At 41.5% G+C, this 16,105-nt stretch overlaps 1 protein-coding gene across 4 annotated transcripts in view; it reads left to right on the top strand.

Annotated features, from left to right (window-relative positions):
* The window catches only part of sbf2 (SET binding factor 2), a 78,933-nt gene that overhangs the window by 13,874 nt on the left and 48,954 nt on the right, over nucleotides 1-16,105 (top strand). For all 4 annotated transcript variants that reach the window (XM_084476663.1, XM_084476661.1, XM_084476662.1 and 1 more), the window contains exon 3: nucleotides 12,805-12,942. In XM_084476663.1, the coding sequence (XP_084332789.1) occupies nucleotides 12,805-12,942 (138 nt within the window). The remainder of the gene's footprint in view (nucleotides 1-12,804; nucleotides 12,943-16,105) is intronic.

Here is a 16,105-nt window from a genome sequence, read left to right as displayed (position 1 = left end):
AAAAACCTTAATGATTAAGAATGCTGTACAAATATTCTCATTTTATTCATTTTGATGATGACAGACACCTGAAGCTAGCTCTCAGGCTACAGCAACCCCTCGCCCATCAGTCAAACCCTTTCATACGTCAACTTCAAGCACTGTGAATTAGTTAGGATCTGGAAAAATATGATTACTGTAATTTATTAGTGTTAGTTTAAGTGTATCCTTATCCAGATCTGCCTGTATCTGCGACCAATTTCACAGTCAATTTAGATTATTTCTTTGGCAACATTCCGTTAAGCGGTTAAGATGATTTCTTTGTCAACATTCCGTTAAGCAGTGACCCTCTTGATTAATTATCTAAATTCTGCATTTCGGTTAGCATACACAGAAATATGATATAGATCTACCAACGCACACAATGTTAGGTACATAATATTGATGATATTGATGAAGGTCTCTGGTTCCGTGCTTTTTTTCTTGATGTGGATGGCTGGCTACGGATTTTATGGTGCAAAACATGTTTTGTTTTTTAAATGTATGTGCTTTGGCCAATGGGTCAAAGACATTCCAAAAAAGTTCAACATCAGGGTAGAGCCTGCAGACATTGTGCTTGCAGACTCATTCTTCATGTCTTTAATAAGGTTGAGTCAATATTTTTCAGCTTGTCAATTCAGTTAACAAATTATTAGTCAAAAAAACGTCTGCAGCATAACAGAATTAAACCTCCCATAAGATGTTAAAAGGAATGGGCCCAGGCCTTTAAAGGACTGGAAAATCAATTAGGAATTAACACATTTGTAACAAGCTGATAACAGTCTATGCCTCAGATTACATTTCAAATAACAACACAAGTTCTGATATCTATATAAAAGCCTATCTTGGTTTAAACAATAAATACTCTTAAATAGTGTCATTGTTTTTGCTACATTATTTTATTTGCCATTAAATAAGGAAAAAAATATTGTAATTCATTCATCTGTGAAGAATATGGTTAACCCTTTCCATCTATCATGTTCATTGTTTGCTGGTTTTAGTTTTCTGCATTGCCATAGTCAGTGGTGTGCATGAACGAGTTCAAAAGAAGGTGTTCATTTTTCTGTGAACTCTGAGCTGAACGCAACCCGTTTGCAAACAAAGAACTTGAACGTGAGCTCGTTCAGATCGTGTGACGTGAGCACCACTGCTGAGGTCCACTTGTGGCGCTCACTCCGACTGCGGAGCGCTCCGACTGCGGAGCTAAGATCTGAGTCTTAGCCCCGGCTTGATGATTCAGATCTTAGATTATGGGAGGTGATCCACAAAAGCCTATATGGTCGGAACAATGGGATGTCGGAGCAGAGGGTTTATTTTTTTTTAAATAAAGGAAAAATGGAGCGTCAGAGAAATGGGCAGTCCTCCGCAAGGCAACATCAAAATAATATATAATATACCGGTATGGGGATATTGTCTCAACCAGCCAACATATCTCTTTCAAAAATATACCGGTATAACCAGTGTGCGAAATAACCGTCAATATTCGGGGACTCCATCCCTCGATTGTTGCGCAATAGGCCTACCGATATACATTTTCTCAATATGCAGTAGGCCTATCTATAACATTACAATATGTCATGGATGCAAGCCAAGACAATCAGTCTATATGCCTACATGACAACACGCACACACTTAACAATTTTTGATAATCCGATATGCTATAGTATTCGTAAAGCAACACTGACATAGGAGGCTGCATTGGCTAAATTTGTTTGGATGCACTTTGTTTTATAACAAGGAGCGGCAAAGTTGTGTCTTACAATGCAAACACGACAATAATTGGCACCAATCTGGCGCACTTAGAAGAGCAATCAACTGAATAAATGCCAGGTAAATCCTATCGGAGACTGGCACGCAATCAGTGCACTTGCAAATGAGAGCTTGCAGTAGGCTATGACCGATCGTGGTGTGACATTATTTAACCATCCATCTACAGCAAATACGATCAGACAGAGATACATCATTGAACACATTCACAAAACACATTTGTCCAACTACGGCGGATGCTGACAGACAGCCCACAACAAGCCAAACATCACCACGGCGGGTGTCCACTCTCTCTCTCGCGCGCGCACACACGTACACAATCACTCCAACTTCTCCAACTCCAAAGCTGCCAACCAAGGCCTACTTCATAACCATGCAGTATGCCAAAGCCGGAAAGGACACGCGCACAGTCGCATCTTATGCACAACAATCAGTTCTATCATCATAATTCAGTCACTGCATTATGATGATAGAACTGCCGATGATAGAATAGCCTCTTACCTTAAGTTAGAATAGACCCAAAGTGTGTGAATTATACACTCTGGTTTAGCTTTCGCTTGCTATCCGTTTTTAGTATGACTTTTCAACATTACGTCTTTCTTCTGTTTGTCGCACATGGCTAATTTGCATACGCGCACAGGACTGTGTGAATAGGACTTGTGAATAAATGTTTTGAATACTGGACATGGTGAGCTTAAAACATTGAAGTGACCATTAGTGACATTCACTTTTTTTGGTTATTATTTTTGGACAAAATTTGAGACTTTCAGGGGTCTCATGGGAAAATCGGGGGGTCGAGCCCCCCCGGACCCCCCCGTATTTCTCCCACTGGATATAACTCTTACTACCGGTATATCGTCCAGCCCTAGCATGCACAACACTATATGGAAATATCAACAAATTGGCAACCCCTGCGCAACACCCCTGTGCCCCTAACCATTCATTTTCATTTCTCACTTAAAAAAAAATGAACTGAACTTAGAACTAGTTCAAAATTGGAATGTTGAACTATGAACGTGAACAGTTCACTTTGAACATGTGTGAACTGAACTTTGAACTAGTTCATGAAAAGTGTGAACTTGCACAACACTGGCCATAGTTAATTTCCACATTCAAATACATTTTTATTGGTTATTGCATGCTTGCACACAATTTTTTCTTGTATTTAGATGCCCAGCATTTCTTTATGTGATAGGTTGTACATTTATTAAATATACTCTTTGGATTTATTTAATGTTATATTTAATACTAGAAAAAATATTTTGAAAGTTCAACATTGTCAGTTTTAAGGCCTAACCCTGTGGTATGTGTATTACATTATAATAACAACATACTAGCATTTATTTATCTGCTTACCATACACAAAAGTTGTGTATATGCACAATAATCTCCTTACCCTTAAACAAATAGCTCCCCTAGGATCAACTTCCTCGGATGAATTTGACCCCACTTGACGAGCCTGTAAACATTTGTGTCATTTCTCTTGTCAAGAACTGTGTAATTTTAACTCTGCTTTTTTCTGAAATGCCTGCTGTAATGAGGAACATAGCTTGTACTTCCGGGAAGGATGCATGAGGTATTCCAAAAATGTGTTTGGGTGTTGAGTGGGTATTAAGGAATTGCCCGCGAGTGTCATCTTCGCAGACTAAATGGCAAACTTCCAAACATGGCTTATTATGAAGTCAAGTACTTTGTCTTGTTTTCTTTGACTTTGTCCTAAAATGAAAGGGAGATTTCGAACTTTGTTTGACTCTTGCCTGCAATATTGTGTCTAGCTAGGTTCAAGTTCAGTCTAGTTCAGGTTGAATTCCATGCACAATGTTTTGTGGATGTTGAGTTTAGCCGTGGTTATTTTGGCCAGACAAAATTGGTATTGAAGTCTGTATCTTGTATCTATTGCAGTGTTCATCGTTGACTAGAGATTTCAAAGTAGGTTTTCTTTGCCAGACAACAGGCCTAGGGGATGAAGTGTGTGATGTGATTGTATGTTTGGGTGCAGCCACCGGAGTGACTATGCACCAGACATGTCCCAATGCACGTCCTTCTCGTGGTGTTTGTGCATTCCATACACCAGGATGCAGGCCTTGCCTCGTGGGGGGGATAATAGGGCCATGTGTTTGTCAGGAAGATCCACACATGATGAATCGCTGCTAGCGAAGATAAACAATCCTGGAAGCGGACTCAAACCCGTCTCTCAGTCTAAATTTTCCGTGCTGTGAACTGAAGAAGAGCCCACAAGGCTGTGGAAATACACAGGGAGGAAGAGACCAAGCTCTCTCTCTCTCTTTCGTTTTAGCGTGAAAATGTTTTTGTTTTTTTTACCTGTTTTGTGTTGTCGGAGGCTGACCTTTTTTTCTCACACTCTCCATACACAAACAGGTTGTTTTTTCCTGGTGTGGTCTCCACAACATGCGACGGTACCAAAACGGAAATGATTCACAGTAGCGCTACCCCAGTTACAAGGAGTCTAAACAAACCTCAACAATGACAGTGACCAAGGGCCACCTCTCTTCCTGAACAAAAAACATCCAGTGGTGCATAAAAGCCAGAAGCCAGTGGGGGAGTTGGGCCTGAGATTTGGCCCTTTGGCCCAAAGCACTTCCCAGTACCCCCCTTTGTACGCTGTACATTTCCTCCTCGTATCACAGCTGGTAGTTCCTGAGAGAGCCACACTAACTGGCTATAGGTCGGTGCCACCCGCACTAGAGAAATTGTGCTGACTGCCTCGTATTCCAGGTCCAATGGCTGCTGACATGCCGTGCATTCCTTCCTGTGCGAAATGACGCCTTCGTTGAGCGCGTGTTTGGAATGCCAAGACTGCTCTTTTTGACACCGCCTGCCAATAACTCATGCTTTTGTACATCGCCGTCTGTCCCAAGGAGTGAGGGGGTCTAGCAGTAAATTGTGTGAAACTTTTTTTTCTCTTGTCACAAAAACTGTTCCACATGTTTATAATAGTATCCATGTTGTTGCTGTGATATATGCATCACTGTACACACCTGCATATCAGTTGTAGGAGTCTTTGCTCATACAATGTTGGCTACTTTGACAGGACCATGGTTTTATCTGATAATTACATTTTTTTTTAGAATGTACAAATGCTGGCTTTTATCCAGAACTGAGCTTATCTGCAATCAGACGCCCTAACCCATCAGATGACGCTAACATACAAAGTCTGATCTGTGAGACTAGCACCCACACACAGTACCAGTAGTAACCATACTCTTTCAACAATCATATAGAAAACACCTGAAAAGGTCACCATGGTGGGATCACATGGTGCCGTGGAGAAGTTGAAGTCCAGGGTTGAGTTCTAACAGAAGGGGACTCCCCCCTGATTGGGCCTGGCCTCATCCACAGCTTTGGAGGAAGCACCTGCTGGAGGGCCTTGTCACTATCAGCCATCACTGAAGCCAGTTAAAGGCCAGGCTTCAGCAGTGTGACGCAGGGCTGCCATTGTGCTTGTTTTTGACCCCCCAGGCGAAGACTGTTTACCCTTACTGTGTTCCCGCTTCACACGTGTTTGTTGTTTTGGTTGTTTTTTCGCTTCATGTATGAAGTACGTTTTTTTTACGTATTTTTGTTGATTTGTTTGTGAAACAAACGTTGAGAGTCAGTGACTAGAGTTGTTGCTTTAGGCGTGGGGTGGGTGGAGCGTGTAGCAGGCAGGACGTCACGCAAAGTATGTGGCGATACTCGCAGTGTTTTGTTTACAACACATTGAGTGTCGCTGCTGATGAGGCTTGAAAACTTCATAACGCTTACTCTTTTCGCAGTGATACCAATACTGCATTTGTTTCAGCATCAGCATCACGCCCACTCTTGCTCGTTGTGAATTATCCAGCTCTCCAGTTCTCCAGACTTTACATTAGGGGCCTGGCCGGTGAGACTCCTGGTAAAATCTGGGTATAATCCAGGCGGAGAATGTCGGGCTTACAGTGCATGTGTGAAAGGGCAATAAGTGTTGACCAATAAAGGAAGGAAATTGGGCAATGATTATTGAATATGAAAATATAACCTCTGAGAGTTGCCGGTTATCAGCATTTACCTCTTTTAAATGCTCAATCCCCACTGGGACCATAAAGGACATGCAGTAATCTTAATTTAATGTTAGAAGGCCCAAGATGTGAGCCAGAATTGAATTGAATCTGACAGTAGATTTATATAAGGAAAGGAATGTGTAATTCCCCAAAGGGTCCTTTTTTATTTCCCCTTTTCATGGATTTCAGAATGTAATCGATTGCATATGTTGAGTTGCCGCATGTTCTTCATTTATTTTGTGTTTTAAAATAAACCCAAGTATTGGCCCCCAAGTGTAGAACTTCCCTTAGGACTTCACTGATGTGGTAAGTTTGGTAGTGTTGTCTGTTTCAGCATGACTATGGTTGGCACATCATTCTAAGACATCAAAATGTTTGCAACAGCCCAAAGTTAAGAGTTAACTCTCTCTCCCACTCTCTCTCTCTCCCCCCCCCCCCTCCCATGCTATAGAGGGAGACTATATATATATTAGCATGGGAGACATTCGGATGAATTATAGTGTTCCTTTGCAAATGGCTAAAAATATCCCTGAAATGAACCATATAGCGTTGCATAATAGCTCAGCCCTTTGAACTACGAATGTAGTTGAGTCAGTAGAGGAAAGCTCTGGTGTGGAGTAGAAGTCATCAGCACACGCCACCTCCACTTAGGGCTCCACGTGGAGACGTAGCCCAGACCATCTGAATAGATTCAAACCCTTCTCCACTTTTGTTGACCGATTGTTCACCCCTTCTTTACTCCGTTTACATCAGCAATTCAACGAGTCATGGGGTGGTTGTGTCGTGTTGTTATGCAGACTCTTTGCCTCTGACTTGTTTTGTTGTTTGTATAATTTTGTCCTTGAAGATGTTTTCAGGAGTGTGTGTTTGTGAGGGAGAGACACGTGTGTGTGTGTGTGTGTGTGTGTGTGTGTGTGTGTGTGTGTGTGTGTGTGTGTGTGTGTGTGTGTGTGTGTGCGTGTGCGTGCGTGCACATGTGGCGGTGCGTGCATGTGAACGCACCCACTTAGCACTGCGGTTTTCCTCACTTCCTCCTTGGCTCACTATGAATAGATTAACCTAGCGGACCTAGCGCAACTCTAAGACACTTCCTAGTGCAAATCTCCGCATTGGCCCTGGCCCCAGCCTAGGAAGTCGAAACGACCCCTGTGTCTCTTGTGTCGCGTCCATCCGTTCCTCCTCCTCTGGAGCTGATAACGCTGGACACTGGGACACCGGCTGCAAACACCGGTGACCCGCTCACCCCCCCCCCTCTCTCACCCCCCTCCTCCCCCCATCCTCAACACCTCTCACTCCTCCATTGTGTTGTCTTCCTTAGCCCGAGACTCCACATATTGGCCGATGGCTTTAGGAGGAAGGCAAATGGGGAGGATCATGGGAAAATGAATGAGGCTGGCAGTGCACGCTGTAGCTACGGTTAACACACACATCTGTTGCTGTGTTTCCTTCAGCCCAGTGTCTGGGAAATCAGTTGACTTTCGGAAAGCCTGGATTTTTTTTTTTCTGGAAGACGGCTCTTTTGTTTTTTTTATACTTATTTTTATTATTATTATACTTTATCTATTTTAATATTATCAAAATCAAATCTAACAATTATATTTTATTGTCCAGTGTCCATTACTACCGAGTCACGTTTTTTGATTTGTCTGACGTGTTCGTGATTTATTGTTTAAAATCCAGGAATTTAGGCTAATCTATGATGGGGGAAGAAAACTGGAGCCATTCCACAAAGCAGGAATGCTGTGCATTCCAATCAGTTGAGATAGTAGTGTTTTCCCATTAGCCTGGCCCTTTTTTTTGTATTTTTTTTGTTGCTTCTCTCTCTCACTAGAACACATTGGTCTTGCATCATCCTTGTTTAAAGTACTTTTTCTTTTTTCTTTTTTTTTTTTTTACTGTGATCCTATTTTATAGGATGGATAATGGCCCATGCTTTGGGGCAAGCTCACTTTATCCAGCCCTTGTGAATCATGCTGTAATGCACAATTTTATCCTGTTTCCCCTAAACTAATGTAAATTCACAGATACTCTATTTCCCAAATCTGTAGTCTTTAATTAAACAATGGTGGAAGAGATGTGGTGTATTCATCATCAGGCTATGTGTCATACTTGCTATGTAATGCTGAATTACAACAAAACTTCTTGTTTTAGCCCCTCAATTCCCAAATGTGTGTAGTTTCGACTGACATTGATTGACAGGCAAGGTTGCCTCAACATATTTAAACCAAGTAGTCCGTGGTTGCCTTTGAAAAAGGGTTTCTGACTTTCGGTTTCTGAACTGACATCTCTGTCCATATGAGGGCGCTCGCCAGTGAATGAATGGGAGTCGACGGGGTTTCACCCTCAAATTACACAATTTTTTGTCAATTAATTTGAGAGTCACATTCAAAAGGGGGGGGGGGCTAAAAGAATACACTCTGCTGAATATTGCATTTTTGAAGTTCACTTAACTGTTCTAAAAATCTGTTCAAAGAGATGATGACGTCACTGCCAGAGGTCCTGCTTTACGGCAAGTTCTGAGTCACTTTGGCACTTCTGCATATATAATATATATATTATATATATAGATATAATATATAACAATTAACTTTGACGGAAAGTCCTCCTTAAGATAATGTTTCTGATTGTGCTTTAGCTTCAGATGCCATCAAGAGGGGTCTCTGGTCGTAATCAGTCGCAAGTCCGTCCCTGACCAATCAGCATTCATTAGCAGAATGCTAGCCCAAACTGTAAGAAATCGAAAGGACATTAGTACTCAGTATTCATTCGACTTTTGAACTATAATCTATATTGAACTTGCGGAATCTAAAATACAATCTGCGATATTTCAACGACAAAGCAGGCGAAAGAGATCCATTTAGCCGTCTAGCCCCATAGACTCCCATTTCAATCTGCACTCATTCGATCACCCCCAGTGGAATTCTAATGGAACCGCAACCAAGTTGGATACAATGGGGCTCAATAGAGAGTGCCAAGGCTCTCCGTAGACGGGCTCTGATTGCACCAATTCAATAGATGCTGTTCCATTACAGAATTCACTTCAGAATTGTTCTATGTGACTCAAAATGATGAAACTAAAAGATCTGGCCTCTGTTGAATACACTGAAGTTATGCTCAATTATAACTTTCACACTGATTGACACTGACACTCTCATTACAAGGTTTAATAATCAGATGTAGGAAAGGATTTAAGCAGCATCCGATCATTATTTTGGAAAAAACTAACTAAAGTATAAAGTATGCCCTTCGTATTCCACCAATAACTTTATCCTCAGTTCTAGGAATTATAATGGAACTAAGAAGAGACTTTTATGATGTGTATTCTTGGTGTGTGTGTGTGTGTGTGTGTGTGTGTGTGTGTGTGTGTGTGTGTGTGTGTGTGTGTGTGTGTGTGTGTGTGTGTGTGTGTGTGTTGTGCATGCGTGCGTGCGCATCGTGGGTCAATTCTAAATGTTAAATGTAACGGCGATGCAGTGCACAGTATAATTACACAGCCTTGGGCTGCGGAGCCATGGGGGCTCTGTGCTTTAATTGAGCGGTGTCTACCCTTACCCCCTCCTCTGCTCCCCTGTGGTGATTCCTCCCCGGTCAGAAAGCGTGTCTTGTGTCACACGGACGGCGGATAGCAAGGTCGGTGTAGGGGAATCATGCCACACTAAAGCACATGATGAGGCAAGAATGGTTTCGGAGCAGTGATATGTCACAGGCACGCCCATCCCAATAGGCCACGGATATCAGGACACCCCCGACATGCCTTCCCTGGTACCATTGTCACTTGACTGGGATCTAAGTTTAGAGGTAGCACTTTCTTTAACTCCAATATGACTCAGGTGTGTGTGTGTGTGTGTGTGTGTGTGTGTGTGTGTGTGTGTGTGTTGCACGTGCATTTCTGTATACGTGCTTGACTGTGCGTGCTTATGTGTCAACTTTATGTATGTGTTTTTGCAATATCAATATCAATGTCAATATGTTAGGGGTGTAACGATATGCATATTCGTACCGAAAGGTCCAGCGGTTTGATGCACGTTTCATTTTGGTGCGTACCGAAAAAATAAAAAAATTATACTTTATTTTTTTTGTCTTGTCTTGACTTGTCCTGATTTTGTTTTGTGTTGAGGACCACAATGGAAATAAGTCCTAGACTTAGATTGTGTTTTTATCCTCAGTTGTATTGGATGTCTTTTCATGTGTGTAAGGCATTTGTTTGATACAATTTAACAAATCAAGTCAGAAAAAAAAAACGAGGTACGTACCGAATCGTAACTTTTGTGCATCGTTACACCCCTACAATACGTGAACCCCAGCACCTGTTGCACTGCAATTTATCAGTATAGGATGGCATTTAGCAACTCGATAAGAGTTTGTTCTTTCAGCTGCCACGGAGCCTCTGGTAGTATTCTGTACGGCTATGCTACTTGAACTTGTGCTGTCTGGAGGTCTGCCCAGGTCTGCTGAATACCTCAATCAAATGCTGGCAACGAGCGCACATAGCGGGAGACAAACCGCACGCGCCAGTGGCAGGATTGCTATTTACTGCTAAAGCACATTGATAGACGTGCTTTTAAAAACACTTATTACCGTTTGGCAGACGACAGCGTTCGGCTTCTTCAAAATACGGTTGCTTTTGTCGTTGTCTAAAGTCTTTTCCAGCCTTCAAATATTTCTCACCTCTTTTTTTTTTTTTCTTTTTCTTTCCTGACACAAAAAAAGGGAAATGTCTCCTTGGAAAAAAACATCTAGGCCTTTGTTTTAGGATGTTGTTTAATATGCCACATATTTTCTTCAATATTGAATACATTGAATAATTACATAAAATAAATATGGCTCTGAAATAAATCCTGAAATAAATTAATCGGGCAATAAATTAAAAGTAAATATATAAACAAGTTGATATAGTTAAATAAAAAAATAGATTTTCATTTAAAAATGTGCATCTTAATATTATGTGTCTGTAATATCTTTTTATTTATTTGATTTTATAAAAATTTATTTTATTTTTTATGGCAGGGGACTTTTATTTCGTAATGCCACATTTATATCCCAAATCGTCCATCTTTTATATTCAAATCGGTTGGGCATGGTTATTATCACAGATATATATATCACTGAATACACCATAGGCTGCATCATTTCTAGTGGATGGTAGGACAGTAGGCTACATGGTGCGTACTACTCATGGAACATGGACATGGACCATGGGACATGTGATGGAACATTACATAAAATGTAATTACTCTTTTCTAGCTTCACCTGTGTTTTTCCTATGATGATGGAAAGGGTCTATTGACCATAGAAATGCTGAAGACAAACGTGGCTTGATTTATTTTATTTTATTTTTTTTAATGAAATGGCTCACTTGCAAACATGGAAAAACTGACATACAAACAACAGAGAGACACACACACACACACACACACACACACACACACACACACACACACACACACACACACACACACACACACACACCTTCCATGGCATGTGGTCCCAAAGGGGTATTTATCTCTTGCAACATGGACCGATAGACAGTTTCCTGCAAGGTTCTATTCTTTGATTCTATCTGGACTTAAGTGTGTAAAGCCTGCCTCCCAACAACAGCAACAACAACAAGCCACCTGGTACATCACTACAGTATCACTTTAACATGTATCCTGTAGGTTGTTGTATCGTCTCTTTCACGAGTGTTGACGTTCCTTATCTGAACTACTTTTGATATCACAGCCCCTATCGAAAAAGAGCTGCCGCAATTACGCCTCTGTGATGACGAGAAACCGCAGACCTTTTTTCTCCCTTTTTTCATGAAGGGTCGTTGATCAATTGAGTCAATCTGAAGGTTGAAAGCCATGTACTGACTGAATGCGCCATGCAGACTTGTGTTATTCCTATTTCTGCGTTCTTTGATCTGCCTGAGGACATTCCATAGGGGACCGTACTAAACTGGGTAGGACTCCAGACTTGACCTAGCCTTTTGGTGTGTGTGATGTATCACTTTATATCACCAGTTTTCTTACCTTGAACCCTTCTCTTTTATTTGTAGTAAAGTAAACAAATAGCCTTTTGTTCAGTTAGTGTAGTTTCGCATTCCATGAAATGACCACGCCTCTCTTTTTTTTTTTTTACGTTTTTGTTTTATACTGAAACTTACTAGAAACCTACCCAGTGGGCTAGAAGCAACATCCAATCAGCACCATATCTACTGTATGTTGATGTAGAGATTCAGATCTGGCTGAACACATTACATGTGCCGTTGTTATTCCTCTAGCAGCTGCCAATGTGTCAGTGTTTTTCAATATTCTCATTAAATGATTGAATATGTTAGGCTTATGTGTACATTCCTAATATATTTGAATATACTACAGGATTTAGAAGCCGTCCAGATTGCTTCCATCTTCAGCTATTATGACAACTTGGGATTCAACTGCATGATGACCAGCACTTGACCTTAAATGGACTTTTGATCCCTTTCAATTATTACTTGCACAAAGTCTTTTCTGGTCTCTCTGGCTTTTTATTGATCCAGCTGTATATTTGATTATCATTGGCTTGCCAAGATTTTGGGCCCGTGAAACATACAGTTATTTTCCATTGCTCTTGTAATGGGAAGTCTTTCGCCTGTGCACAGACATGATAGTTGGCTCTATTCATCAGACACTATGGAATGGCCTCATGCTTGATGAGTTCAAGGAAAACAATTATGTGTTATTTCCCATTGTGATGGCCGGACGCAGTAGCCAGACCACTGAAACAGGACATCCTGTCAACATGCCTCATCGTGTCATCAGTAGTATGCTAGCTCACATATTAGTTTTTAACTAACTGGTGGAATACCCTATGGGGATTTGTTTATCCCTGTTTAAAAAAGCTCTCATCCTCAACATTGAGCTGACCTGGCTGCAACCTCCCTTCAGCCTCAAACTGTGTGTTTGTGTCTTTCACACGTTTCTGATGTGATGTATATTGTGTTGTTGTTTTTTTGCAGTTCTGCCAGCCGGGAGGTTGGAGGCTATCCAGGGAGAGGAGAGCACCCACGTTCTTCACAGTTGTGCTGACTGACATCGAATCTGACAGACACTACTGCTCCTGTCTCACTTTCTTTGAGGCTGAAGTAAATCTACAGGTAAAAAGCAACCACATTCGTATAGGCCTTCATCCATTGCATTATGCTTCAATAGGCTATTTACCATCGCTAAAAGATCTACAACTAAAGACTTTGATGGGGAAACACTTCGCGACGGTATAAAAGTCTCTAACACTGGCTGTGCATGTTTACACACGGGCGCAGATACCAAAAATAGATTACTTCTCAGACAGAGCTTCACGATATACACACACCGTTGCTAGTAACCCTTATTGAAGAAAGTGTGATTCAAGATTTGGCTGAGAAAACAACTTTAACCCTAACCTTAGCTGATAGAATGTGAACCGTAGCACGGTGCTTACAATCTCTCTGTGAAAAGGGAGGTTGTGGCAGATTGTGCTGACATTTCACCGGTCACAATCTAAAATTGTTATATCACACACACCCCTACAAACTTGAATATGTGTGTGTGCCACACACTATGGCGTTATACCAGAAGTGTCCGGGAAGCATAATCCTCCCTCAGACGCGAACATCAAAATAAACTGCTGCCCAGAACGGGCTCCAGACGTCAGCTCACCGCGTGGCGTTACACTATAAGTGTCCAAGAATTATAACCCTCTCTCAGACACCACCATCAACATCAACCACCGCCAAGACAGAGCTTGGAACATCCACACACACTTTGGCTTTATACTGTAAGGCCCCGTCCCAATACCTCCCCTAACCCTAGATTTTTGCCCTGACCCTAGATTTTGCGCGTTCTCGTGTAGGGGGTAGGGTGTCCCGTTACTGTAGGGAGCTAAGGGGGAGTGCTATTTTGCCCTTATAATCAACCCTCAAAACGTAGTGAGGTCCGACGCAGGCTTAAAAACAAAGTGGAAGATTTACTGTTGAGGGGCACTCCAAACCAAGTGGAAGTTTTAAGGGTGGGAGAAACGGGACAGGGCCCAAGTGTCCAAGTATAACTCTCTCTCAGATGCGAACATCAACACCAACCAACCACTGCCCAGGCAGAGCTTGACACATCCACACACGCACCTCGCCACTGGTGTGCCTTTTTTTCGTGACGTCAGAGTAAGTATACTAAAAGGGATTTCAGCTTCATAAAAAAAGAACACTACCTGCGTTCGGAGCAGACCGGCAAAGACCGGCAAAAACAATGGTGTAGATTACAATGCTGAAGTCATATTTCAGATTTTGTGTTCATCGCCTCTTTAAAGAGAAAGTGAGCCCACTGTTTCAGATGGAATTTGAACACTATGATTTAAAAAAAAGCGTTTTGGGCTGTTTTAGGAAAGAGGGGGCGTGTTATCCCCATGTTACGACCCATGTTACGACCCACCCAATCGTTGTTGTGTAACTTATTAGCGTTATAATATGAATAAGTTTATGGTATATGAAATCAGCCACCCACCGTAGCATCATACTATAATGTGTCCAGGAAGCCTTACCCTCACTTGGACGTGGACATTAAATAAATCGCTGCCCAGACAGAGCTTCACCATCCACACACACACACCGTAGCGTCATACTATATGTGTCTGGGAAGCCTCACCCTCAGACATGGGTATTTAAATAAATTGCTGCTCAGACGGATCTTCATCATCCACCCACACCGTGGTGTTATACAGTAAGTGTTCGAAAAGCCCGACTTTCTCGCGGACACGGCAGTCAACTGCTATCCACACAAACTGTGCCGCCGGTGCGGTGCCCCTTGGTCATGACGTCAGACCACCTCGGGAAAAGGTAGTCCGACGCTAAAAAAAAAAACGCTATCTGCGTTCGCAGCAGAGTGTAATGTTCACATAGTGTTTTCGGGAGGATGGCGAAATTATAGGATTTGACAAAAAAAAATTGGGGGACTTATTTCAGTAACAGTGATAAAATGGCATAGATTACTATGTTTATAAAATCATATAAGACAAATTGCCATGTTTAAAACCAAAAATATTTGGTTTTGGGTTCAACGGCTCTTTGAACAAGAATATTTGTTCATTTTGACTGGTTATGTTTATGATTAAACATTATGGTTCCCCAAAGGCTAGAGGCTAAATTTTCATTGTCAAATTCATAAAAATTCAGTGACCCTTGCGTAGTGTCTGTTAATTGTGCTCCTTTCGGAACAACCGGGACTAGTTGAACAACACCATTGTATTTTCCGTTTGTTCTTTCGTGTTATGGTTATTTTTGTTGTGGTCATTTTTGTTAGTGATTTTTGTTGTGGTTCTACATTTTGTTTTGTTTCACTTAATTTGGTCTCTTGGGCTATGTCAGGGGTATATTATATTTTGGATTAGACGTGCCACAAGACAATGAATGGTTTTGATGGAATGGAAGGAGTCAACAATAAACTCTGACCATTTTGTGAAAATGTTTATCACTTCACTTCACTTGTGTATATCACTGCAATTAAGAGACCATTTCACTCGTTGTCCCCACCCAGTGATCTTTCCATAGCTGAAAAAAAAAGGATAACAATAAACAACTAACCAATTGTAACTTTTATTCTCCTCTCTTGTGTTGCTTCATTGCAGATTGAATGTTACTCAGGAATCTGGTCATTTCGCCACTGAAACCTTAATATGTTTGTTATATTCCCCTGGTGGAATGGAGGGAAAGGTCATTGTATTGTAAATCCTATTATATTGAGGCTGATTTGACTTCATTTAAAACATTGCCTGATCCGCATTTGCACTACAAAGTAATGTAATAAAACAAAGTAAAGTTAAAACAGAAGGATCTCTTAAAAAGGACCCATGTGTCGGAAGGGGGTTGGTTAGAAAGTTAAACACATCACATTGCAATGATCGAACCATGTACCCTTTATGTGACACGATACTCTTTCTAAACCAAGAACTTACCCCCCCCTACACCGGTGTGTATTGAAGAGCTATATCTGGCCCTCTCCCTTACCGGTAACTGTGTAAAAATAAATAGAATAAGCACCCAAACACATCTTGTGATTCAGCACGTAGCTCAAACTTTAATGAGAAAACGTGAAGAGGCCCATTAAGTTGGCTCCCTCTCCTCTAAAACAAACAATGTTCTTATCTGCCCAAATGGATTCCAGAGAGCTCAGACGTGTGCTGGAGGAATGTATTTTCTCTCATAATTCAACAAAATCCCAAGAATAATGGTGAAAGCGGAGTCCCGTCTGAACGGGGATATTCGGATCCCGTGCAATTTGGTTCTGTGACGT

Source organism: Micromesistius poutassou, assembly GCF_964030765.1.
Source record: "Micromesistius poutassou genome assembly, chromosome: 12".
Lineage (NCBI taxonomy): Eukaryota > Metazoa > Chordata > Actinopteri > Gadiformes > Gadidae > Micromesistius > Micromesistius poutassou.
Note: the sequence above shows the minus strand (reverse complement) of the source record. Positions and strands in the feature narration are given on the sequence as shown.